The 25,321-nt window shown below is 60.8% G+C and overlaps 3 protein-coding genes across 9 annotated transcripts in view; 1 reads left to right on the top strand and 2 right to left on the bottom strand.

Annotated features, from left to right (window-relative positions):
- The window catches only part of LOC102029188 (chromosome unknown open reading frame, human C11orf49), a 173,188-nt gene extending 165,556 nt beyond the window's left edge, over window positions 1-7,632 (top strand). For 2 of the 6 annotated variants that reach the window (XM_013513933.1, XM_005384001.2), the window contains 5 exons: window positions 2,085-2,170; window positions 3,504-3,699; window positions 4,220-4,329; window positions 5,783-5,846; window positions 7,395-7,632. In XM_013513933.1, the coding sequence (XP_013369387.1) occupies window positions 2,085-2,170; window positions 3,504-3,699; window positions 4,220-4,329; window positions 5,783-5,846; window positions 7,395-7,530 (592 nt within the window). In that variant the 3' untranslated portion in view covers window positions 7,531-7,632. Of the gene's footprint in view, window positions 1-2,084; window positions 2,171-3,503; window positions 3,700-4,219; window positions 4,330-5,782; window positions 5,847-6,017; window positions 6,455-7,394 lie in introns of those variants that run through there. The other 4 variants (XM_013513932.1, XM_013513934.1, XM_013513931.1 and 1 more) reach the window with 2 other exon arrangements.
- Arfgap2 (ADP-ribosylation factor GTPase activating protein 2) lies at window positions 7,565-17,901 on the bottom strand. 2 transcript variants are annotated; one of them, XM_005384002.2, is made up of 17 exons: window positions 17,756-17,901; window positions 17,474-17,592; window positions 16,907-16,979; window positions 16,039-16,170; window positions 15,875-15,955; window positions 15,019-15,100; window positions 14,705-14,761; window positions 14,066-14,107; window positions 13,705-13,757; window positions 13,115-13,251; window positions 12,916-13,047; window positions 10,409-10,537; window positions 10,202-10,333; window positions 9,260-9,386; window positions 9,081-9,174; window positions 8,883-9,001; window positions 7,565-8,602 (listed from the first exon to the last, which is right to left on the bottom strand). In XM_005384002.2, the coding sequence occupies exons 1-17, from the start codon at window positions 17,825-17,827 to the stop codon at window positions 8,582-8,584; spliced, it is 1,602 nt and encodes a 533-aa protein (XP_005384059.1). In that variant the 5' UTR covers window positions 17,828-17,901; the 3' UTR covers window positions 7,565-8,581. The 2 variants fall into 2 exon arrangements, with proteins under 2 accessions (XP_005384059.1, XP_005384060.1); XM_005384003.2 differs by lacking the exon at window positions 14,066-14,107 and having other exon boundaries at window positions 17,756-17,900.
- A 531-nt stretch (window positions 17,902-18,432) lies between these two features.
- Window positions 18,433-23,968, bottom strand: Pacsin3 (protein kinase C and casein kinase substrate in neurons 3). The gene is made up of 11 exons (XM_005383998.2): window positions 23,883-23,968; window positions 22,219-22,285; window positions 21,931-22,021; window positions 21,642-21,798; window positions 20,885-21,120; window positions 20,623-20,778; window positions 20,092-20,267; window positions 19,865-19,985; window positions 19,636-19,772; window positions 19,259-19,377; window positions 18,433-18,928 (listed from the first exon to the last, which is right to left on the bottom strand). Exons 3-11 carry the CDS (start codon window positions 21,982-21,984, stop codon window positions 18,813-18,815), a joined length of 1,272 nt encoding a protein of 423 aa, XP_005384055.1. The 5' UTR covers window positions 21,985-22,021; window positions 22,219-22,285; window positions 23,883-23,968; the 3' UTR covers window positions 18,433-18,812.
- Between the last annotated feature and the right edge of the window lie 1,353 nt (window positions 23,969-25,321).

Here is a 25,321-nt window from a genome sequence, read left to right as displayed (position 1 = left end):
GACAATCAAAGAGCAACAAAGAGGGAGCTAATATTCAAAGGAAGAACCGCCCCTGGCAGGAAGCTACAAGCCTGCTTCGAGGCTGGAGGACACCATAGTTGTGCCCAGTGTGGGTTTCAGGGGTGCTGCTGTAGCTGAGGCAGGAAAACCTCAGTGGGGCAGGGCGGCTGCAGGACACCCCTGTCACAGGGCTACGAATGACCAGGGCTTACTGGCAACTCCTGGAATTAGAAAGAGATGGCAGTTGCATCATTTTGAATATCCTAACACACACTAAATCACACTTTTATTTTTTGGGGGGGGAGTTCGGTTTTTGTTTTTTGAGACAGGGTCTCACTATATAGTCCACGCTGGCCTTGAACTTGAGACAATCCTCCTGCCTCAGCCACCAGAGTGCTGGGATTATAGGGGTGCGCCACCATGCCCAGCCCTGAATTACACAGTTTTAAAAGGTGAATTTTACAGTATTTTAGTTACATCACAATATAATAAAAGAATAAAGAGACAAATAATAAATGGAGGTAACAGCTGAAAGGAGGGGCCCTGGGCCCCAGGCAGGTGATAAATGAGAGATCATACACACACACACACACACACACACACACACAGCCCCTGGCGCTCTGGGCTCCAGGGTGCAGGGTGCAGGCTGCCCTGCCAGGGGAAGGAAGGAAAGGTTCTCCCTGCCTGTGGTCTGGATGTCTTTGCACCTGGCTGCCCTCTCCTCCCTCTTCCGTTGGGCGGCCTGGTCCTCCTCAGGTTAGGAGGATCGCAGGGTAGGGTGGAGGGTCCTTTGTCCAGAGAGCCACGGGCGGCGGGACCAGGGCGCCCCCCTGTGGCCCTTGGCAGCATTGCATCTTTCTCGCGGGTCTGCATTTTCTAATGCTGGATTTTTCACAATGCGGCCTAGCAGTAGAGGCAGCTTGCTTTCTCCCCAAGACCCTACAACAGAGGTGAGAAAAAGAATTAAACTAGCCACAGAAGCTTCTCCCTGTCCGAGAGGCCGTGGGGCCTGGCAGAAATGCAGGCCGTCCCCTGTAGCTGAGGTAATCACCAGACCTTCGTAGCCCGCCGTGGGGTAGTGTTACCCGGGGCCGAACACCTCGCACAGTGCCAGCGTGTAGCAGGGCGCTCCCGAACGGCACCCGTTTTGTGGTGATCTCGAGGTAGACCAGGCAGGAGCCACTTCCTGCCTCTGGAGACGAAGCACCGCCCATGCCTGTGGGGCAGGCACTCCGCGTAGCCCCCTCCCCGGCGGCCAGTGACTTCGCTGTCCACGGCTCGTCCAGCCGTTTGGGGAGCTATGACACAGGAAAGTGGACACTTAGAAAAATACACGACGGCAAAATAAAAGTGTTTAAAGAAAAGGAACACCAGGGCCAGAAGGACCCCATGAGACCCAGATGGGGGCCAGTTCCTCCAGGAGAGGAGGCTGGTGGTGGCTGGCCCAGGGGTGGAGCGCAGGGAGGAGACTTCCACCGCTTCCCGGCCCGCCGTGGCCTGCGCAGTCTAAACGTGGCCTTGGTCGCGCCCCTTTGCTAGTCCGGTGGGTACTTCCTGTGAGGTGGGAGAGAATGGAGACCGAAAGGACAGCAGGGGCCCTGACGGGGGCGTCCCCAGAGCCTCTCTCGGGCCAGGTCCCCACGGCCCTCTCCGTCCCCCGGCTGCTGTGTCCTGGGACGGAGTCCCACACACTGTGCTGGCCATTTGGGGGCTCAGTACATCTCAGCGCCACCTGCCGAGGCCCCTCTAAACCTCTTGGCTGTTCTTTGCCTCTTCTGATCAGCTGCACTTATGCCGAACTAAATGGTCCCCGCTGCGGAACGAAGGGAAACCCTGGCCGCATTACCAGGGCACCTCTCCCGCCGTTTGCCCTGCCCCCAACCCACGCCTGGCCGCCAGCCGGGGCCACCAGACTGGAGTCCGCCCTCCGTACAGGGTGGCCAGTTCCATTTGGGGCAGGGTCCAGTCACAGAAGTGAGGTGACTGGGAGGAACTTTTGGGGGGCCTCTCCTAAATGTCTTGCTGCCCCGGGGCTGGCTGGAGGCCTTGGAACACCTCTCTCTCCCCCGCTCCCTCGCCCTCAGGATTGTGCTCATGGACGACGCCATGGACTGCTTGATGTCTTTCTCAGATTTCCTTTTCGCCTTCCAGATCCAGTTTTACTACTCAGGTGAGCAGGCCCTGGGCCCCACGTAGCTCCCGCCCCCTATCCTGTCCATCCGTGCGTCTGGCAGGGAGCTTCCCTTCCCACTGCCTTTGGGGGAGCGCACTGCCGCGGGCACTCGCAGGGCATCCGGTTGGCACGCGGTCACAAGGTTCGGGCTGCAGAGCCTACTTCTGGGCTCCCGAAGACACCGAAACCCGCAGCGCCTAACGCCTTTACGTCACAGTGACAGTGACACCAGTAGCCTTCGCTGCCTACCACAGACCTGCGCTGTGCAAGGCTCAGCACGGCCGAACCCTTCCCGCAACGCTAAGAGCGAGGTCCGTGCAAGGGGCGGGAGAGAGGAGGAGCCGAAGCCGCACAGCCCGAGGGCCGCGGCTGGGCCGCGCAGGAGGCCGACTCCAAAGCTGGGGTTCCTTGCCGCTCCCTTGACCCCCGCCCACGCGCGGGGCACAAGCAGCCGCTCACACGGCCTCTAATAAGTGCACGCCAGCCCTGTCTTGCACCTCCCCTCCACTCCCAGACCCCCACTGCACCCCTCCGTCCCCTCCGCCATCAAGTGGAATAAAAATAGGCGTGCGGGAGCGCGCGCAGGCGACACGCGATGGAATGTGGGTTTAGAAACTGCTGACGGTGGCCATAAACAGACTCGTTCGGACGGGCTCTTCCAGTAAACACGGCCCGGCCTTGGAGACGAGGGGGCCTTCCTGCCAGCCGGGGCCCCACCAGCCCGCGCCTCCCGGAGGCGCCACTTTGTGTTTACTCGGTGGCAGCGCGGGGCTCTCCGGGCAGGGCAGGGGCCCGGCTGTCGCCACCTGCTCTCCCTGGCCTCGGAAGCTCTGGGGCGCTGGGGAAGGAGCGGTCCCCCTACTGCCCAGGAGGTGCGCAGCGTGCGGCAGCGGGGAGGTGGGAGGCCCGACTGCAGGAATCTGAGAGCAGTGACCACACCCGCGGCTTGCAGCCGGCTGTCTCCTCCAGGCGTGTGCCTGCTCTGCTGGTTGGGGAGACGGGGCTGAGGGTCAGGAGCTCGCACACCGTTCTCCTTCCAACAAAACATAGCACTCCGGAGGCGCCAACAAGGCAGGACCCCGCTTCATACGGGCTCTTCTGTCCTGGCACAGAAAGCCCGCCTCGGACATGCGCAGAGAGCTGCGGGCGCGCACAATGGCGTGCAGGGGGGCGCCTCAGCTGCCATAGGAGGGTGGGTGGCAGGTGTTGAGGCCTCTGCTCCAGGGACAGCAGGCACTGAGCAGACGCCACTGTGAGGCTGAGCTGTCAGAGGGGAGGGGGGACACACAATGTCCTTCCCGTCTGAATTCCCCCCCCCCCACCGTCCCAGAATTCCTGGACAGTGTGGCTGCCATCTACCAGGACCTGCTGTTGGGCAAGAACCCCAACACGGTGATCGTGCCAACGTCGTCCAGCGGGCTGCACCGCCAGCGACCCGCCTTGGGTGAGGCTGGCGTCCCCGAGGGAGTGGAAGCGTCGCTGTTCTACCAGTGCCTGGAAAACCTGTGTGACCGGCACAAGTACAGGTGCGGACAGGGCACGCGGACACGGCCCCAGCCCGGGCTCCGGAGAGGGTGTTGTGACGGGCCAGGGTTTTCAGGGCCTGTGGTGATCGTGATATAAGTTAGGACAGGGTCATCTGCTCCTGAACCAGACTGGGACTCAAAGGCTTCCAGCCAAGTCACTTAGGTCGCTTTCCCTTGGTACAACCCAGTGTAGACGGCCAGCTTCCGGGACACAGACCGCCCTGACTTCCTACGAAAGAAAGAACATTTGTTCTTCCCAGCAGCCCCACAGAAAGCGGGGCTCAGCTGGCTTATGTGGCGCACAACGCCCAGCTTGGTGTCCTCGGAGAGGAGACCGTGGTCACCAGTAGCCACTCCCTCTCCCACTCCTGTGACAGCACCAGCAGGAGCAGCATCCCCCCTCCCGGTCCCAGCCAGGGCCGCCCTCACACCTGCCCTCGGCCACAGCTCTGGCCACTGTCTCCTGCCCAGCGTGGCCCTCACATGGCCTCCTCTCTGAGTCGGGCTTGTGTCCCCTCAGCTGCCCACCCCTGGCCCTAGTCAAGGAGATCCTGAGCGGCGTGCAGAGGCTGACCTTCTATGGCTTCCTGGGGACCCTCTCCAAGCACCCTGGCATCAACCAGGCCCTGGGTAAGCAGCCCTGGCATCCCACAGAGGGACAGCCTGTCTGCCCAAGGCCCTGCCCTACGAGAAGCCGAGTACCCCCAAACACACACACACACACACACACACACACACACACACAGAATCCCGGCTCTGCTCTGAGGAGCGCCTAACACATTGGGTGGCTGATGTCTCCATGTGGCCCTGGTGATGATACAGCAGAGAGCGAATTCCACTTAGAAACAGGGCTAAGGTGTGTGTGGGAAAGAGGCCTTCTTTTCTCAGCTAGGTGCGAAAATCTGATTAATCTGAAAAAGCGCAAAAAGAAATGGGGAAGGCCCCGGTTGTGCCTGCCACTTTTTGTCACTGCTTATTTTGAGGTCGGTGGGCAGCAGATGAGGAGTCAGAAGCCAAGCGGGGGGCTGGGCGTGGTGGCTCACGCCTGTAATCCCAGCGCTCGGGAGGGTGAGGCAGGAGGATCATTGCAAGTTCGAGGCCAGCCTAGGCTACAAAGTGAGCTCAAGGCCAGCCTGAACTGCATAGCAAGACCTTGTCTCAAAAAGACAAAAAAGAAGCCAAGTGGGGGCGAGCTGTTCTTTCCATCCCTGGGCCACTCCCCCCCTCCAACCTTTCCACCAATGACAGCTGCTAGGAAGGGACAGGAAAAGCTAAGCGGCAGCTGGACCACGGCCTGCCTGCTTGAAGTACTTTACAGAGGCCGCTCCGAAAGCTGCTCTGAGCACGGAGTGGGGCTGGATCTTCCCTAACCTCCAGGGTACAGAAATACCCGGCTTGGAGCCTGCTGTAGGATGGATGGCTCTGTCCCCCTTCGTCCCTGAGGCGCCTCCCCCCCAAAATTAGAGGGTCCCATGAAACAGTTTGAAAACCACTAACTAGAGCCAAAGGGGGCAGGAAGGTCACCGGGAAGAGACTTGGAGAAGTGCAAAACTGAACCCCGTCCTCTCCAGGGACCAGCGCGAGGGCTCTGGCCAGATCCGGGCCACAGAGCGCCACCTTGCGGCGATAACCTTCCCACCCGCACACCCAGCTTACACACACACACACACACACACACACGCACGCACGCACGCACGCACGCACGCACGCACGCACACAGGATCCGAGAGGCACCTGGAGGGCTGGAGCTAAGGAAAGCACCCCCGAGACCGGGGAAGGAGACCTCACAAGGGGACAGCCACTCTCCTGGCCCAGGACAGCATTTTTTACCCTCTGTCTCCAAAGTGGGGTCATCCTGACGGAGGGACACAGAACTGATCGCTCACAGCCACCCTCGCCTCTGGGAGGGGGTGCCCTGTTTGCTCGGACAGCCCGTCGGCTCCTTGCTCCTTACGTCTTCCCAGGGGCCCCACGGCGCCCTGCCCAGTGCTGATGGGGTGGGCAGCCGCGCACGTGAGGGCCCCGGCTCTGCCCGGCTGGGGTCCTCGAGTCAGGACTCGTGCCCCACCCCGGTGCCTCCTAGGAGCTCTGCCTGACAAAGGGGACCTGATGCAGGATCCGGCCATGGACGAGGAGCTAGAGCGGCTGTAAGTGCCCCGTGGGGAGATGCTGCCCCCTCGTGGGAGCCACCCTCGCCGGCGCGGCTCGGCTGCTGGGCGCCCCGCCCCGGCCAGGAGGGTCCGGGACGTGCTCGAGCCGGGCCGGGTCTGGGCCAGGCTCCTCCTGCCCGGCAGGTTCTTCCCTCCCTCCCCTCCTAGGCTCGCCCAAGTCCCCGGCCTGGCCCCCGCCGTCACTGCCACCCCGGAGCCCGGCTGCCCGCCTTCCCGGACCCCGCCCCGGGTGGGGTCCCCGTGGAGACCCCTCCACCACCCCCGGAAGGTGGACACGGAGAGCGACGGCTCCACGGAGGAGACGGACGAGTCGGAGACTTGAGGCGCCCGCCCCATACTGCCCCCTGCCGGCGAGGGGCCGAGCAGCAGCCCCAAGCTGGCCCCCGGCCCCAACCACCTCGCCCCGCGGAGGGGGACACAGGAGTAGGGCTCGGGTGCCACCCGAGAGCACGCCCTGGGCGGACGCCCACCGTGGCGCGAGCGCAGAGGGAGGAGTGGGCAAGAGTGCAGCTTCCAAACCCGCCCCAAGTCCTGTGTGCCCCGCCGCGGAACCCTAAGTGAATAAAGTCCCATGTGTGCGGTGAGCGAGTCTGCAGCGGAGGGCGGGGCGGGGCACAGGCTGCCTCGGGTGCGGGGCGGCCGCGTGTGGAACCTGCACTGGAGGGGTCGCCTCCCACGCACAGCCCAGACCTTCCCCGGCCCAGGCCACAAAGGGCTACGCTGCTGGCCTTGCCGCGGTTTCCCCAGGCCCTTGCGAGCACCTGCTCAGTTGGAGCGTGTGCAGACTTGGTGGGTACACCTGGAATCCCAGCATTCTGGGGGGCTGAGGCTAGATGGCACGTTCCAGCCCTCCAGCCCTCCCAGAGCAACTCAGCACTTAGGGAGACCCTGAAGTTTAAAAAGGGCCGACTTAGCCCCGTGCAGAAGCCCTGGGTCCAAGCCCCGGTATGGGAGGCTCAGGCCTGAGGCCTAGACCCCCACAACTGGAGAAAGCTGAGGCAGGTGGGCTTCAAGCTCCTTGAGGCGGTGGAGGTGGGGGTTTCTCCAGAGCAAACACACCCTGGGCCCAAGCAAAGCTGCCCGTGTTCTCTGGAGCTAGTGTCACCACTGCTGGCACACATTTTCCTGGGTCCCTCTGCCCCGTTCCACAGCTGGGGCTTGGTCCCTAAGCGGCTCCAGCCTGAAGCCTGAGGCTTCCCCAGGCCCAGAGCGCATCAGAGCCACCGCAAGGCTGCGTCCCGTCAGGTGGCCCCAGCAGCCTGGCTCAGGGTCCCGGCTACTCCATGGATGCCCCAGTGACTCCAGGCTGACAAGTGGCCGTGGGCCCAGCCCTCCCTCTCTGCCCCTCCCTGGGGCCCTGTAAGGATAGGGAAGGCCCAGTGGGGCTCACACACAACCCACCCACACCGGAGCCCAACTTCTGCCACTCCACAGAGGGGCACTGCCCCACCGTCCACCCCGCATGCGCCGGCTCCACCCGGCCGAGGGCCCACTAACACCAGCTCTTTCCTCCGCGTGCCACAGGGTGGTGAGGTCGAGGCTGCACCGGACCCCGCGGCAGCACAGGGCCAAGGAGCCAGGGGCCGCGGGCACTCAGCGAAGAGACAAGCTGGAGGCCCCGGAGAGAGCGCCCGAGCCGAGTCGGTGGCAGCCCGAGTGAGCCAGGGTGCAGGGAGGCAGCAGGAGGCCAGGCCTTGCTGACACAGGCCCCGTGGGGGCTTTATTACACTGCTTTGTTTCAATACAAACAGTCCTGAAAGCAGCTGTCCCTCTGGGGGAGGCCGAGTGGTCTTGCGTTGCTGGGGCCCAACTTGCCACCCTCGGGTAGGGGCCAGGCCTGGACTGCCGCAGGGCGAAGATGGCACCAAGATGACAGTGCGCAGCCCAGCTGCAGGAGGCGGGGCCTGCTGCAGCCCCGAGTGCTTGCTGCTGGGTTGCTGGCCGAGCCCCCAGCCCAGGAGAATGCAGAGGAGGAAGCTGAGCTGGGCCAGCTCTACCCCATCTCCCGTCTCCCTGGCACCAGACAGGGTGGGCGAGACCATGGTGGCCATTGCCAACCAGGGAAGGTGGGCAGGGTCTCGGGTGCAGACAAGGGTACAGTGGCCACAGTGACATGGGGCTGAGACAGCAGGAGGCAGCCTCCCCGGTGGCGATGGTGGGGACAGGAGAGGATCACTCAGGCCTCTAGGCCGTCCCAAGGAAACCGAAAGGAAAGTGCCAGGTAGTCTCTAGCCCTTAGGCCCCAAGGTCCTCCCCCTCCTGTCCTCCCTGGCACCCAGAAGAGGCCACCAGTGACAGAAGGGAAAGTCCAGGGCCTCCCAAGGGGGCACCTCCCCACCACAGAGCAGAGGGAGCCCCTGACCCCAGAAAGCTGGCGGAAGCCTTGGGCTGTCCGCTTCCCTAAGGGACACGCTGACTGGAGAAGCGGCGCCGGGGCACCCGCCCTCCTCCCAGCGCAGCCAGGGGAGCAGCAGCTGCGGGCAGGGCCCAAGGGCGATGGCGTGGAGGCGGCCGGAGGGAGCGAGGAGGGGCGATCCACAGGCGGAGGCGGGGGCTAGCAAAGGCGCCCTCGGGTCCTCAAGGCCCCCCACTCGCACACCACAGAGAAGTCGCCAGTCTTCCCCAGCGCCCACCAGGCAGGTGCCACCAGCCTGGGAATCACAGGGCTCCTGCTGCTGACACCACCACAGGCTTGAGCCCCGGGGCTGGGGTCAGTAAGAACCGTAGCGATCCTGGGGCGGGGACAGAAAAGGTGAAGTCAGTTTCCAGGCGACTGTGGAACCGACAGGCACTGCCTCCCCAACACCCAGGCGGCAGGGGTCGGGGCAGGGGCCCACAGGACAGCGTGGAGCACCAAGCAAGGGGGGCCTACCACCTCTCACACCCAGCGGGCGGGGACACGGCACCAGGAACAGGACTGTAAACCATGCAGGCATGACAGCATCCCAGGGGAGGGCCCCGCCCCACGACAGGGCCAAGAGGGAGGACGCGGCGCTCCCCCGGGGTCCGCACCTGCAGTGAGTTCATCACCCCGTTGGCCAGCACGGCCATCTTGCCAGCCACAGACTTGACACCCTGCTTAAACTGTGCAATGTCGGCGGTGGGGAGCACGTTCCCCAGAGACACGCTTCCTGTGAAGGTGAGGGAGTGACCTGGAGCACGCAGGCAGCGCCCCCGGAGGCCACCACCCGCTACCCACCACGGCCCCACCTGCTGCATGAGCTCCATCCGTGTCCCCAAAGAGGTCTGCAGAGCTGATGGCGCTGCTGCCCGAGAGCTGCTGCAGCCGGGACCTGGCTTCATACTGTGAAGGAAAAGCCAAGGATCGGACAACTCCCGCATGCCAGCCAAGGGACCCGGAAACCCATGTCGCATCCCAGCTCACTCACCTCAGTGTCCACCTCCCGCCCGAAGAACATGTCTGATGAGATGGCCTTAGCGCCCGCAAACTTCTGCTGCGCTTCGCTGGGCTCCACACCCGCACTCCGGCTCTCCGCCTCCCTCCGGTTCGTGGCTCTAAGGGGGTGCAGGGGAGAGGACAGCTCTGCCTGCAGCTCCAAGACACAGGGACCCCTTCCCCGGGAAGCGATCACCAAAGGCTCTCAGGAGCTCCCCATTCTCCGCAGAGCCGGCACAGCATGGAAACCTGCCTTGGGGGAGCCTGGGCTTTGGCCCAACCCACTGGACCATCCCAAGGTCCAGTCCATGCTGTCACTGTGGCTACCCTGGCCCAGGGACAATAAGCCCAACGCTGGAGTAACCACGTGACTCAGTCTGCTTGCCTGGGTCTCTGAGCACAGTGGGCTAGGGGTTTCCTGACCGTCACATTTAATCCTCCTGGGACTCTGAAGTAGCTACTTCCGTCCCCATGTAGCAAATGAATGATTTGCAGGTAACTTACCAACAAATCACTGCTCAGATCAGCATGGAGTAAGGATTTTAAAAATTACATGAGGGGCCATGTGCAGCTCAGTGACCGCTCCCACAGCACGAGCAAGGAAGAGCCGGAATTCCAACGCCTGCACCTCCGACCCATGCCTAGGCGGGGCCCAGACACACAGCCTTCGAAGAGGCCAGGGCTGAGGAGTGACATCAGGGCCCTTCCTCCAGAGAAACAGGTCCCAAGCCTCAAAGGCGCCAGGCTCCTTGTGATACAGCACGGCTCACACCAAAGCTGGGTCCCTGTGCTGCCTACTGAGACAGCACCTACACCTCGGGGGCTACAGTGAGGTCACATTTCTTCTAACTACATTAAATGACCTAAGCAATTCAGCTCCCCAGCTCAGACATGTTTAGGGCTCCAGAGCAACCCAGACAGCGGCCCCCTGTACCTTTCTGAAATAGGCCGGATGCTTGAGATGGTCACTTCTGGCTCCTTCTCTTCCACCCTGTCCATTCCCCAAGTGGCATCTGTGTCCCAACGAGAACCAAAGGAGTCCAAGGAAAACGGGTTGTCCTTGTACCTAGGGAGACAGCAGAGAGGCTCAAAGCAGCCCGAAGACCCGCTTGGCCGAGTCTCCACCCAGCAGCAGCCTTACTTTGGGGGCCCAGAGGCAAAGGTTCCAACATCATCGAACAAGTCCAGCTGCGAGCGGGAGGATTTCGCAGTCACTGGGGTTTCCTGCTCGATCACTTGCATCTCAGACAGCACGGAGTGGGAGACAGAGCTGTGTGGAAGCGGAACGGGCACGCACGCGGCATCAGCACTGTGGCATAGAACACACCTGGCTGCTGACCCAATCCCCCTTCCCCCCCTGCCACGGACACAGTGGGTGCTGGGGGCGAAGCTGTCTGTACCTTGGGCATCTAGGACAAAGCCAGTGCGGCGCCAGGCGCTGGTGGTGACCTGGGAAGGGCACCCGGAAGAGTGTCCCTGGTCAGCAGCTGCTGCCCGTGAGCACTTTCCTACTAGCTGCACCACACGAGTGCTGCGTCCTGGAGAGCAGCCCCGCCCTGGGTGTACTAGAAACGAGGCCCTCCGAAGACGGATGGAGAGCATGAGAAATGCCCGGGTGAGGAGACGGGCCCAGGGCATCAAGGAGGGACTCTTAATTATCCTGTCCCCTTTTACAAGCAGGAGAAAAAGATGGATGGCACCCAGAGTCTGACCCATGCATGGAGCGCCGGGTGGGCATTGCTCCGTGGGAAGCTGAGGCAGGGCAGGGCGGACGGGCAGGCAGCTCGGGCCTCACTCCTCCGCCATCCCCCACAGGGACACTCACAGGACTAACCGAAGTCCAGTAAACCCTTTAGAAACTATCTCCAGCTTCAGGCTGGAAGAACCCTCAGGAGGGAATGTTTTACAAATGGCTTTACATAGGGTAGGGTGTATTTAAGTAAGAGAGTTTGTTATACTGCCAAAAAAAAAGAGAGAGAGAAAACAGTTAAGAAGTTATTCATCTGAGTTCGATTCCCCGTACCAAAAAAAAAAAAAGAAGTTATTCATGGCCTTCGACCGGGTCACTCTTCTGTGACCAAAACAGGGAATGCAGCTTTAATACACGTAACATCGCCTCAAAGCCTTTTCAGGACTCAAACTATATGGTTTGCTAATCAGCTACGATGACACCAGTAACACACAGACAAGAGAAACTGAACAAGCAGCATGTGCTCTGAAAAATTAAGTGATAGGACACAGCCAAATCTCCTTCCAAAGTATAAAATAGCTAAAAATACTGAATCACAGTGCTACACTCCTATAATCCTACCCCCTCAGGAAGTTGAGGCAGGAGGATCACAAGTTTGAGGCCAGCCTAGGCAGTTTGGCACGAGCTTCTCAAGACAACTAAAAAGGGCTGAGGATGTACCTCAGCAGCAGAGTGCCCCTGAGTTCAACCCCCAGTGCCACAAAAGTACATAAATTAAAAAAAAAAAAGTACTGAATTTGTAATCAAGCAATTTTGTGTTCAAAATCTAGTTCTGAGCCAGGTGTGGTGGCACACCTACAATCCCAGCTACTAGAGAGGCTGAAGCAGGAAGACCACAAGTTCAAGGTCAGCCATCCTGGATCCTCCATCTGCTCATCCTGGGCAACTCAGCAAGACCCTGTCTCAAAATAAACGGCTGAGGACACAGCTCAGTGGCAGAGGGCTTCCCTAACACGCAGGAGACCCTGGGCTCAAGCCCTAGTATTGTCAAAAACCTAGTTCTGAGCCGCGCGTGGTGGTGCATGCCTGTAATCCCAGCACTCGGGAGGCTGAGGCAGGAGAATCTTCTGAGTTCGAGACCAGCCTGGGGTATAAAGTGAGCTCAAGGCCAGCCTGAACTACATAGCAAGACCCTGTCTCAAAAAGACCAAAAAAAAAAAAAAAAAAACCTAGTTCTGCCAGGTACTAGATTTGTAGGCTCTAGGCAAGCTATTTAACTACCATTTCAATTTTTTCATCTGTACAAATTGCTCCTGAAAAGTACTAGCACATCCAGGTAAATACAGCCCTATTATAATAAGCTCATACCTCCCTGAAAGAACAGCTGTCACTTAGTACTATCAGACACTCTAATTTTTTTTTCTTTTTCTTGGTACTAGGGATTGAACCCAGGTCCTTTGTACTGAGCTATGTCCCCAGCCTTTTTGTTTTTCTGTTTTAAGTTTTAAGACTAACTTGCCTAGTTTTGACTCAAATTTTCAATCATCCTACTTCAGTCTCCCAGAGAGCTGGGATTACAGGTGTGTACCCCCAAGCCCAGCTACACACTCTAATTTTTAAGAGAAGCCAAGTGGACAGACGGAGACTAGAGATGCTACAGGACCTGTAGGTCTCAGAAAGGCGCTGAAATAGAAAGAAGGGTCCTGCCCTCCCCTTTCCACTAGCACCCGCAGTAGCAAGCCACACGTGTCCCGCACACCGGGTCCTGCCTGACGCACACAGCACTTGCCTTCATAGGGTCCCTAAGTGCTACAGTGGGTGCTTTAACACTGGGGACTCAATGCAGTGGTTGATTCGGCCTCAAGGAAGACTAAGCACAGAACCCGAACTGCCAGGCAGAGCCCAGCTGCTTTCCAGGAAACCAATGGCACTGCCCGTCACGCCCCGCCAAGCCTCACCTGCGGGACACCAGGCCCATGCCCAGCCTCTCGGCCTGCTCCCGCTTCTTCCCTTCCAGGTTCTGCAGCTTCTTCTCCTCCTTCTTCCGGTCAATCTGGAGCTCCTGGTAGGCCAGGCGCATGGAGGCGACTCTGGAGGACGGGGGGAGTCAGAGCCTGGCACCCACAGTGCCCCGCCACCCCTGCGGCCAACACGCACATGGACTCCTCCGCCTGCTTCTTGGCATCTGCCACCTGCTGCTCACGGAGCTTCTCCGCCACCTGGGCCTGCCGCTCGATCTCGTTGAAGCTCTGGTTGCTCACCTTCTGGGCCCCCAGGCCTTTCTTGGCCCCCAGCTGGGAAGGGAACCACACGCTGTGGGTCCTGTCAGCCAGGCTTCTCTGCTCCCTCCCAGGTACAGGTGCTCTGGCCACCCCCCAAGAAAGGCCCTTCTTAGGCATTTGGGTCACAAACAGGCGCTGGTAAGCACGGCCAGACAGAAGAGGGGTTCTGCTGGAGCGGGGCACGTGGTGGCTCAAGCACCCCAGCCAAGGCCTCGGAGGATGAGGCCAGTACTAACACCGACAAGGCTCCCGTGTGCCCGGCTCTCTACTACCCAGAACTCTCGCTCCATCTCACCACCTCCTCCCGGAAGCCTCCTGAAAATGGGCATCTCCAAGTCCCTTCCACGGACAAGTCAGACGTGTTGCACTACCTAGGCCAGAGCCGTACAGCCAGTGCATGACAATGCAAACGAGACCATCCGGCTCGAGCTGCTAACCACCCTGCGGAAGTACCCCACCACCTACCCCCTTCTTGGCTGCTGCCGGCTTCTTCTTGCCGATGATGGAGCTTTTGAGATCTGTGTGAGAAAGAGAACAGCCATGAGCTAGGATCGGGAAGGTCAGAGGCCGCAGCTTGGCGACACCATGCAGCTTCACGGCAAGAGCGGCTAAAAAGAACAGCTTCAGGCAGGGAAGGCGTCCAAGCCGCAGACAGACGAGGCCAAGGTTAAGGGTGCTTGCTGACGCCCAGCACGCTGCACATGGAGCCCAGACCTGAAGCACCAGAGAGTCAAGTCCCTGGACCAAAGTGAGGACTGTTAGGTGGCGACGGGTGCCCAACAGCCTCTGCTCCCGAAGCCCCAGGCCCCAAGCAGCTGCTGGTTACCTCGGGCGGGAGGGGCCCCTGCAGCTGACAGATACATGGACGCTGGAGGAGAAACAGACCTGATGCTAACACAGGGCCGGCCCTGAGCCTCACAGACCTGCTGCAGGCCAACTCCGCCAGCCTCGCCTGGGGCCAGCCGGACAGTCACTCTGCTGGCGGCCTGCCCACCCCCAAGAGTCAACACAACACACCGAGGTCAGCAAAGGGACTGTTTACCCTACCCACGCTGGAAGGCCACTGAAAAAAAGTAGAAGAGAGTTGAAGGACAGGCCAGAGACTGGCTCCGAAAGGACAGTGTTGCCTCCGGCCATCAGGAGCTCAGAGCTGTCCTCCCACCCTGTGAATGGACCACACGGGCAAGCCCTGTGGGCACAGGACAGAGTCTGTTCTCATGGTAGCCTCCCACACTGTGGCTGACGCCCACACCACGCTCAGCACCGGCCCACCCAGGCCTGTCGGTTCGAAGGACAGGCGCACAGGTTGACAGTGCAGCCCGGATTACAGCCACAGTCCCCACCCTAGAAAGGTCAGGTGCACTGTCTCCTGCGGCCTCGGTCCACGGAACCAAGCAGCAGAGACCTGTAAAGGATGCTGAGACCACCCTCTCCCAGCCAGCCCACCCAGAGCTGGCATACTGACCCAGCGAGGCCTTGTGCGAGGAACCAAGCAGGTCAGTGTTGGGGCCCTGCTCCGGCTCTGTGGATGCAAGCACAGGAGTTAGGTAGGCGACCTCCCATGGAGGGAAGTGACAGGTGAGAGTCAACAGATCTCCTCAGCTTCCTGTCAAAAGGTAAATGCCTGCCACCTCCTCCAAGGAAGTGAAATGAATCCAATTCCAACCAAAGATCTAGAAAGTCCCCCCACACCCCTACTCCACTGGCCAAATGCCCCCTTCCTGGCCCCAAATCCTTTCCCAGGGACAGGGGACTGGGTGGAAATGGGACTGAACTCACGTGCCAGGTTACTGCTCTCTGCAGGCGGGGCTGGCTGCTGGGTCCCTGAAGGCTCTGCGGTGGTTGCATCCCAGGCAGGGGGCTGAAAAGGAGGCCAAATCACAGAAGCCCTTCTGCAGCAAAGAGCACCCGGAACCCACAGCAGCCCCGAGGGCATGAAGCCCTCCTCCTAGCCCACAACGAGAGAGGCTGGAAGTTAGGGAGTAGAAGTACAGCTGCTGTGCACTGCAAAACAGAGCTGCAGGGAGCGGGTACCAGTTTACTCGCAGCCACGGCCCATCCCCCCCTGGAAACCACTAATCATTGGGCACCGACCACACACCAGGCACAAGTCTAAAAGCGCCTTCTACACAAACGTGATTATCAGGAAAAGCCCTAGGCAGTGGCCACCTCTCCACATTTGAAAGTTTTGTGCCAGGTTAAGCGACCTGGCCACATCACAGCAACGCCAAGCAGAAAGGCAGGAAAGCAAAAAGACCCTGACTTCAGCAGCCAGGGACAGCAAAGGGGTTGGTCACAGTGGAGAATCCTTTCTCTTTCCCCAACTAGGCTAACGTTTTTAGGGCAAAATCTAGGAAAAGTTGTTTGGGGCACCTGAGAGCTCCTGAGCCTTCATCGAGAAGCTTCTCATCCTCTACCTCTCCCCAGTTCAGAGGAGTCCATTTCCCAGGGCTCTATCACCCTCCCACTCACAGGACTGTGCCTACCCAGCAGGCAGCAGTCACCACATGCTGGGCCCCAGACGCCCTCTGAACAAGTGATCACACCAAGGCAGAGGCAATCTACAGAAGGGCTTGGCCCTGCTTAAGCAAGCCACTTGTCAGAACAATCAGGGGAAACGCCTGCGGGCCCTCACCTGAGTGTGTTCACTGAAGAAATCAGAGTCCTTCTTCTCTGGGGAGTGACCAGGAGCACTGCTCATGTTGTCTATCCAAAGCTGGAAGAGAGAAGGCTCCCGGAAACACGAGGCTCTGAGGACTCCTTCACCCTACCACCCCATCCCTGGGAACAGGCGCTTACATCGGTGCCATGCCTAGCCAGGGCCGCACTCCCCAGCTGCCGGATCTTCTCCCGGTACATCTGAGCAGCTCGGCTGTTATATTTGGTGTTGGCATCATTGGCTGTGCATCCGTGTTGACGGAAAAAGGCTGTCTGAACAGCAGAGAGGAGCAGAGCACGCTACAGGTGATTCTCGGCAGAGTAAAATGCACTTGCTGTAGCAGACATCCCCTGATAACAATCACATTAGGATTTATACAAGATGACACGTTACTGACACCAGTAGTTTTTCGTGGAGGTAAAGTTCCTCTGAAATTCTTGCAAAAAAAAAAAAAAAAAAAAAAAAACCATGCCATCTTCTATCCTCTGAGACGACTGAATGAAGCCCAGCGCTCACTCAACCCTGCTTTCAGACAGCATGCCAAACCCACTCTACCCATCGTCCCTCCCCCCAGGCCTGCAAGACTGAGAAAGGCTGTGGAGGGCCCAGCTTTCTTGCCTTCTCCCAAGAACATCTGCCCAATTTAGTTCGAATCTGAAGGCCTTTAAGAGCAGCTGTGACCAACTCCCAAGTAAAGAAAACACTGCATGGTGTTTTTGTTTTGTTTTTTCTTTGGTTTTTTTTTTTTTTGTCTTTTTGAGACAGGGTCTCGCTCTGCAGCTCAGGCTGGCCTTGAGCTCACTTTGTAGCCTAGGCTGGTCTCGAACTCACAACAATCCTCCTGCTTCAGCCTCCCCAGTGCTGGGATTACAGGCAGACGCCACCATGCCCGGTGGTGTTGTTAAAGAACAAAGACTCTCTAAACAGAGAAACAGAAAGGGCCTCCCTCATGGCCACGTTGGTACCTGGGCCAAGAAATGGGGGCTGGGGGACGTAAAGGTGCTTTACCGCGTTAGCATTCCCGCCGACTTGCATACACCTCAGCTGGAACCAGCTCCAGTTGGAATCCAACTCTGTGGACCTATGTACAAGGGCTGAGCGTCACCACGCAGACAGCAGGAGACACGCTTCCCTGGCAGGCCCATACCCGATCTGGCCTCAGGGTGCTGGAGGCATTTGGCCACTGCCCCATTTCCTTCACTGTGCCCCGGACTTGAAGGCTTTGCTCTTCCCTCGCTCATCCCAAAGGGTGCTAATTATTTCCCCAGGCCTGAAAGGAGTCTCGTTCTCGGGCATGAAAGCTTGGATTTGGTTTTAACCTTGCGGCCGATCACTGAGCCATTCTCGCCAGTCTGTCCGCAGAAAGGTCAGCGCTGCCTACTTCTGCCCTAACCTAGCCCCGAGTCTCCAGTTCGCCGGTGAGGAAAGGAGTTTGGACCCAGACGCAGAGACGGACCGCTCACACGGCAAGATGCCCCTACGGCCGGCGCCCTCCCGCAGCAGGTTACCGGACCCCAAACTCCAAATCCCGAGCGGCCCAAGTCCAGGCAGCCCCCGCTCGAGCCAAGAGCCCACCTGATAAAGCTCAGATGCACCCCCAGGGAACGGTGCACCCCGGAGCAGTCGATGCACAGAAAGACACCATACGTGATGCTGGCCCAGCTCGGGCTCTTGGCGCCGCAGTCGAAACAGGCCTGAGCGGAGGAGGCGACAAGCGAAGTCAGGCGCGCGGGTCGGGGCCGGACGCTGACACCCAAGGAAACCACCCGCCTCCGCCCTCTGCCTCTTCCTCAGACGCTAGGGGGCAGGAGGCTCCCTCTCCCGGCGCCAGACCTCGCGGCCCTCCCGCCCAGACACCTTGTTGGTTGGAATTGCGCGAAGTCTCTTAAAAAGAGTCTGGATTTCGGTCTTGCTCGGCTCCGCCGCCATTTTCTCTCCTTCCCAGACACAACCGCGACCGACGAGTGCTGTCGCAGGCCAATCCGCGGCTGGCGAGGAGGGCGGATCCAGCCAACCGAGGGGTGGGGTGATCTGGATGGGTTCTGGACCAATGAGCGGCGGGCGGCACAAGGAGCGTGACGTCAGCGGTCGCGAGCACTAGCGTAGCCGCGAGAGTAAAGACCACTCCACGTCGGACCAATCCACCGCCGGGGCGGGCGACGGATCGCGAGCAGACCCAAATCTCCTCGCGGGGATGCCCAGACGCCGAGAAGGCGGAGCCGCCTGAGGAGGGCGTGGGCTACGGGCCCCAGTTCTGGCAGGTTACTGATGAACAAGTAATGATTAACAATCCTCCCAGGCTCTCCTTGTCCCACCAACCGGCATAGGAAGACACTCTGGCAGGGCTCCTGCTTAGCTCAGAAGCCAACACCTAGGCTGGAGCCCTGGCCGGCTCACAAGAGTCCCTTTCTGCGGGTTCAGGGTCCCGACGTTCCCGGGCAGAAACACAATGACAAACCCACGCCCAGCCCCGTCCTCTCCAGAGCCTCCCTCCATGTGCAGGGCTCCAGTATCAAAAAGACGCACATACCCCATGATCGAGCTTTCTTTTTATTTTTTTCAAGCTTAATACACACTAGAACAAGTCACAAAAGAGGGTGTGGCTAGTCCAGAACTACACTTCCCAAAGTCCACCCCAGGAGGCCAGAGAACGGTCCTCAGCTCCTGGGGAAACCCACCGCACTCCTGGGGAGGCGGGGGCAGCCCTGAGCCCTTCTGTCACCTCCGACCTCCTGCCCCCGGCCTAGACTCAGTTGGCACAGACGTCTCCCCTCCCTGGGCCGCAGGACCTCCTCCCTCATCCAGGGACGGAGGAGCAGCAGCAGTGCGATGGTTCAGGGCCCTCTGGCCAGGCAGTCCAGGAGCAGCTGGGCCGTGACCGGGGTGAAGAGACTGCAGAAGGGCTGCCGGGCACTCAGGCACCCACACACTCCACGTAATTGGCAGGGTACAGGCCGATGCGCCCGCTCTGTAACTGGCCCTGGCACCAGCCCTGCTCGTCCTCCTCACTCATCTTCAGCAGCTCCTCTCCTGGGGAGAGGGGTTTTGTCACTGCCGGGCGCCCTTAGCCCTGCCATCCCCGCTCCCGGGCCAAGGGCTGAGGGGGACGGGGCAGAATGAGAGCTTGCCTTCCAGCCGGCCAGCAAGAAGGGACAGGGCTCCGGCAGCGGGAGGTGGCCACCAGCAAGCTGCCCCACCTCACTCCCCGAGGGCAGCAACCGGGCCCCAGCTGGCTGCACCAAAGCAGCCACAGAGCTGGGGCTGAGAAGGCAGGCACCTGGCTTCTCGCACACCCCGCTGCCCTGGCAGGTAGGACAGGGACTCAGCCTGGTAAGGAATAGCAAAGGGGCCCCAAGGTACCCGCTCGGAAGCTCAGCTCATCTGCTTCCTGGCCAGCGTAGTCGTAGAGCGCCCGCACCCGCACCCCGGCAGCAGCCTTCCGGGGGCTCTCCTCATCAGACCACTCCTCATCCTGTCCGCTGGAGAGGGGAGACAGAGCGGGCAGCTCAGGCCCCAGGACTCAGGGACAAGGGCTCACCCCACGGAGGGCCCCTGCAGGGGAAGGCGAGGAGGAGCTGGGAGACTAGTGGGAACTGCCTGGCAATTTTAAACCTCTCCTGAGTCAGCCCTCTCGTCCAGGGCGCAGATTTCAACCCACTTCAGGTTGGAAAGGAAAGAAACATAGGGGAGAGGGGAAAGGGGGCTGGGCAAGGGGCAGAGCTGTTTCTTGGCCTCACCCTGAGGACCCCGGGCACTGGGGTGGGGGTGCGGTGCCATCTCTTGTGGGCATGATGCTGGTCAGAGTAACCTCATCGGGGCCGCGGCCACCCTTCTCCTTCCGGCTGATTGTCCTCTGTGTGTCCAAGGACCACTCCTGAGGGACAGTGCATAGCACCTTCACCGACTTCATCCCACGCCCCAAGGTGCCCTCCTAGGGCCCACACCCACCCAGCACGCAATACGTGCCTCAAACTGTGGCCAGTTCATGGCCATGCCTGGCCCATGGGTGCTGCGCCACCAGCGCAGGTCCTCCTCGTCACTGGCTGCCTCGATGCCCTGGTGCAGGTCTCGGTGGAGTTCATGGAACCTAGGGCCCGAGGCACCTCCCTCAGATGGGGACTCCTGGGCCACCAGAACTCCCAATCACAAGGCCTGCAGGACACAGAGGGGACCCCATGCCCGTGCTGCCATACTTGTCATTGCTGGAGAGGTCAAGGTGCTGGTACAAGGTGAGCAGCATGTCCTTGAAGAAGAGGAGCCGCTGGCGCTCAGCGGCCTGGCAGCTCTCGAAGGCCTGCTCCATGTCCTCCATGTAGCGTGGGGTGTATCGGTGCAGCTCAGCCAGTGTCTGCTCGTACTGGCTTTTCGTCTAGGTGGAAGAGGCAGGGCTGTGAGCGCGCTGCACCAGCACTTAGCAGGCAAAGCTGCTGCCGCCAGAGGCAACCAGGCCTGAGAACCAGGACCAGGCCTCAGGGACCTCAGCAGTCTAACAAGGGAGGTGCTATTCAAACTCATCACCTCTAAGAGCCCGCTGGAGAGTGAGACAGAGTCAACCTTTGCAGAAGGTGGGAAAAATCAGAAAAGGCTTCCTGGAGGAGGCCTTGCCCCTCTACCAAGTGCTCTGCCACCGAGCCACACCCCAAGCCCCAGGCTCCTCCTTTAAATGAGCATCCTGAGAGAAGGGTTTGTGGGAAGGGGCCTGTGGAAGCCTCCCCCAGCCTTACCTTCTCTGCCTCCTTGGTGCAGCGCCCCACCCGCTCCTGCAGTTTACGCAGCTGTTCCTGCGACACAGCGCTGTCCGCCTTGGCGTGGCTCTCCCGGGTCTGTGCTGTCTTCTCGTCCTTCCGGGCTGCGTGGTAGCTCTTCTTCGATGCCTCAACCTGGCACGTGCAGGGACAGCTCTGGGCCCTGGTCGCCACGCTCTGACCCCTGTCCCCACACACACCTGGAGTGCCCGCCTCCAGCCCCCCACACACCCAGTCGCACCTCCTTCAGCCTCTTGAGCCAGGGCTTCTGGGCCTTGCGGAAGCCGTCCTCGGCCGCTCGGCTCTCACGGAAGCCGCCCAGCACCGGCCGGTGGAAGGCGCCCCGCTGCCAGACGCGCACCTGCTCGCTGTCGGGCCCGTGCAGCTTCTCGCGCACCTCCAGGTGCAGCTCGCTGAGCCGCTCAGCTGCGGTGAAGAAGGCGTGCCAGGCCTTCTCCAGCGTGCCGTACTGGGGGCCTGTGGAGGCATGGGGTCCCCCGTGAGCCGCCCCTTTCATTGGGTCCCGCCAGGATTCCCGGAGTACAAAGAATACAGCACTGTCTCTGGCTGCCCACCGAATGCCCACTCTGTGTCCTAACTGGGAGACCTCACAGAATCCCTGCTTCAACCACTGTGAGGACTGTATCATGATCAGTGTGGATCAGGGGAAGAAATGGACAGCCAGAGAAGCGAGGTCTACTTGTCCAAAGCACTACAGGTACTTAATGGGGCGGAGAGTCAGACCCCAGCGGGATGCATACAGACTACACACCTGGATCTTTCCCTCAATCAAAAGCCTGGGCTCCACTCCCCGCTCTTTGGAGCTGTGTGACCTCAGACAAGTCTCTCAGCCTCTCTGAACTCCCAGTTCCCTGCCAGGGCAGTGGAGTGTAGTGCAGAGGCAGAGGGCTTGTCTAGCATGGGCTCAATTCCCAGCACCAAACGAGGGTCCCAGCATGGCAGCCCCCTGCCCCCCATCAGCCTGTGCAGCGGCTCACCCTTCTCCACTGCGCCCCTCCACTTGCGGGCCCACTCGGCCAGCTGCTGGGCGTAGGCCTTCTCGATGCGGGCACGCTCCTGAAAGCAGCTGACCAGGTCCCCGCAGAGCCGGTGCCCATCCTCCACCCGCTGCACCGTCCGCCTGTAGTTGCCAGCCTGGGGGTGCGGGTGACAAGGGCTGCTGCACCAGGGAAAAGCCCCCCTCGGGCTGGGCTCCTCCCCTGGCCAAGCGGCTGAGCCCAGGAAGGGACAGCATTTCAGAGCCACCACGAAGCCCCAGCCGCTCACCTCCCAGAAACTGCCTCCCAGGCCCTCCCCTCCGGCTTCCTCCTCCGCAGCCATCGCGTCCCCGCAGCACGGAATGGTGGCGGACTGGGGTCTGTGGAAAGCAGAGGAAGCAGAGAAGCTGGACTTGGTGCCCAGGCACCACCCCCAGCACCACCCCTGCCACCCAAGGAACTGTCAGAGCTCAGGGTGACACGGGGCTGCAGGCCCAGGAGAAGCCTGGCGGGGGGCCACGGCGGCCGCTTCAAGGCTCCCCCACTCACTGTGAGGCTGCCCTTCCCTGCCCCATACCTGGGGTCCAGAGATCACTTCAGGGACCCGAGTGTCAGAGTCTCCAGGTGGCCACCACGACACTGCCCTGAAGTTAACAAGAACACAGTGGGGTGAGGGCAGGGGCCAAGTGTCCAGGGCGGTGCCCGGCTCCCCCAATTTAGCAACTGCTGTCAGAAGCGCCAGATTCCAGGCAGGGGAATGCCAGGCAGGTCACACGATCCAGGCAGGATTAGATGGCAGGCGGGGGTGGGTGGTGGGCAGAAGAGGGGCGAGGACTCCTGCCCAGCCAGGGCCCCTGGCGCCTTCCCTTGAACCACACAGGTCGACCCTGTTAGCAGACAGCCGCGTCAGAAGCCACCTGTGCTGGGAAGGGAGCCAGGAGGCCCATGGAGCCCGTCTTGGCCAGGAAATCTGAACAAGTGTGCTTTCGGTGGAAAATTGCCCACCTGGTCAGCTTCCATGCCAGGGCTGGTGTTCAGACTGAACCAGGCCCTGAACCAGCAATGCCAGGGACTGCCAAGTCCCAAACAGCATCCATGGAGCCCCTCAGGGCCTCGTGGATAATGAGCAACTCATTGCTGCCCTCAAAATGCCCAGAGTCTGGGGCACCATGTTGGGGGTGGCATTCCCCAGAATCACGGCAGAGGGCAAGGGGGACTCCAGGCCCAGAGCCGCCACCTCTAGCTCTAGACTCGGTGGCATGCAGCCACTCCCCTCCTATCTCTGGGCTGGGTCTCAGCTATCCCCATACTGCATAGACTGACTCACGGTCCCTAGGATATCCCTTCCTTCTCTAGCAAACCTAAGGCCCAAGGGACAGTCAGGCTCAGGAGGACAGAGTGTCTGCCTGCTGCCCCTAGGGCAAGCTCAGAGCCAGAGCTCCCTCCAAATGGGTGGACCTCTACTTAGCCTTCAGAAGTCAGACGAAAGCCAGGCATGGTAGCACACACTTGTAATCCCAGCATTCAGGAAGCTGAGGCAGGAGGACTGCTATGATTCAAGGTCTGCCTGATATACATAGTGAGTTCCAGGCCAGCCTGAACTATGTATTGAGACCTTGTTTCTAAGCAAATAAATAAGTCAAATGAACATGGTGGCAATCCCCACAATCTCAGCACTCTGGGTGGCCGAGGCAGGAGGATCACGAGTTTAAGCCCAGCCTGGGCAACTTAGCAACTTAGTGAGACTCTGTCTCAAAATAAAAAGTAAAAACGAGCTGGAGATGTAGCTCAGTGCCAATGCCTTAGGCTTAATTCCCACTATCACCCCCCCCAAAAAAAAAAAGGTAAGGCAAATGAGGGCACCTTCCTAACAGTCCGTCCCCCGTCCCTCCATCCTCCAGGCTCCCAGCAGCCCTGTAACCCCTCACTCGGCGCATATCCCCAGGGCTGTGACTGACAGGATGGCATCTGTCCCCAGTCATTGGCACTTTTCTACCATTCAGATGTGTGCTTCCCCAAGCTCCAGAACCAGCTGGGAGCGTGGCTCCGTGGTACAAGCCATGCTTAGCAGGCACAAAAGCTGGGGCCCAAGGCTCAGAACCCAAAAAGAGAAGGCAAGGAATGACATCCACCCGAAGACCAGCAACCTGCTCCCAGTCTCTGCTGACAGGGAGCTCCCAGGCCTCGCCGGACTGTGGGCGCAGGCAGCAGGGGTGCCTGGGCACAGGACACCAGACCCACCTCGTATCTTCTCAAGCCTGCCCCACTCGTCCAGAAGGGACAGGCGAGCCAGATGGAGAGAAAGAGACTGCAGCCATAAATCACAGGGCCTCTGGAGCTGTCCCAGGGAAGCATCAGGGCTGGGGGCCCCTGCCTGCCCGCGGAGGGCTGTCCCCCAGCCGCCCCCTCTCTCTGGCCCCAGAACAGAGCAGGCTGTGTGTGCAGGGCTGGCCCGGCTCCCTCGGGCTCACAGAGCAAACACAAGCCCCAACCCCAGCACAACCAGGCCCCACAGTCCACTCCGTGTCACTGTGGGGGTGGCCTGCGCCCTGGTCACTGCTAAGGTCAGTTGGCACCTTACGCCTCCTGGCCCCAGCAGGGCCCTAAATCAGCAGAACACCCTCTACGCAGGCAGGAGCTCAGAAAGCAGGTAATGAAACCTTTCCGGCCCAGGGCGCCCACACCTACTGGGCCCACAGAAATCCTCCCCTAGCAGCTGCAGGGGCCAAGCTAGGAGGTCCCGGGAGTTTCCGGGAGCACCCACTGTCCCCACTGAGGGCCCTACTCCTCTGCAGACGCTGGGGTCACCGCAGGGGTAGGAAGCACAGCCACGCTGTCCTGCCCAGGCTGTCTGAGTCACTGCGCCCAAGGGCTTCTCCCCCAGGCAGCCCCTCCCGGTCAGCCTGCAATCCTAGGATCCGAGGACACAGGAGGGGACGGTCTCTGTCCAGAGGGGGCACCTAGCCCGTGGGGCTGGCACCCGCATCCAGAGGCCCTGGAGGCGGGGGGGAGGGGTGGCGGGGAAGAGGAGGAGGCAGGGCTGGGGAGGGGCAAAACAAAGGGGCACTTTTGGAAACCCGACCTGCCGGCCGAGGTGCCCGCTCGGTCCCAGGTGACGCACTCCGAGCCCCAGGCCTCCAGACCTGGGAGCGAGCGCCCCTCGCCAGCCCCCAGCCCGCTGCGGGCGCCGCGCACCCAGGAGCCCTGGGAGCCCACGCGCGGTGGCCTGGCCGGGCCTGCCAGGGAGGCGCTGAGACTTTCTCTGCCAAACTTGTTGAACTTGGTCTCGGAGGAGGTGGGGCCAGCCGGTCCCGGCGGTGGGAAGGGGCACTCCTTGCCGGGGCCGGGCTCGCCACCAGCTCCAGATGGGGGCCCTGGCGGCGGTCCCAGGAGCTGGGGCTCAGTACAGAGATCTGGGGGTCTGGGCGGGGGGCGAGGCCCATTCTGGAGCTCAAGAAGGGCGGCGTGGGGCCCTCGAGGGGTCCCGGGAGATGGTTCGCCCCTCCGCCCCATGCTGTCCCTTGCCCCGCGGCCCGAACACGTCCCCTCGGCTCGGCCCTGCTGTCCCCACGCGGAGCGGGGTCCCGCGCGGCGGGAGCCGGCCCACTGCCAACTCCAGGAGCCGCGGGACCGCGGGGCGGGCTCGAGCCGCCGCGTCCCAGTTTCCCCCGGGCACTCAC

The sequence above is a fragment of the Chinchilla lanigera genome, unplaced genomic scaffold (genome assembly GCF_000276665.1).
Source record: "Chinchilla lanigera isolate Chin_1 unplaced genomic scaffold, ChiLan1.0 scaffold00021, whole genome shotgun sequence".
NCBI lineage: Eukaryota > Metazoa > Chordata > Mammalia > Rodentia > Chinchillidae > Chinchilla > Chinchilla lanigera.
Note: the sequence above shows the minus strand (reverse complement) of the source record. Positions and strands in the feature narration are given on the sequence as shown.

Excerpts from the sequence above, each read along its gene's own strand:
- Pacsin3 (XM_005383998.2), bottom strand. The coding sequence starts at position 21,984 with ATGGCTGCGGAGGAGGAAGCCGGAGGGGAGGGCCTGGGAGGCAGTTTC. Across the intron at positions 20,779-20,884 it reads GGCTCAAGAGGCTGAAGGAG|GTTGAGGCATCGAAGAAGAG; the intron begins GTGCGACTGGGT and ends TGCACGTGCCAG. Across the intron at positions 19,986-20,091 it reads GACCTCTCCAGCAATGACAA|GTTCCATGAACTCCACCGAG; the intron begins GTATGGCAGCAC and ends CTCGGGCCCTAG.
- Arfgap2 (XM_005384002.2), bottom strand. The coding sequence starts at position 17,827 with ATGGCGGCGGAGCCGAGCAAGACCGAAATCCAGACTCTTTTTAAGAGA. Across the intron at positions 14,762-15,018 it reads AGAGAGCAGTAACCTGGCAC|AGCCGGAGCAGGGCCCCAAC; the intron begins GTGAGTTCAGTC and ends TTGCATCCACAG. Across the intron at positions 10,334-10,408 it reads TTTGCCTCTGGGCCCCCAAA|GTACAAGGACAACCCGTTTT; the intron begins GTAAGGCTGCTG and ends CTGTCTCCCTAG.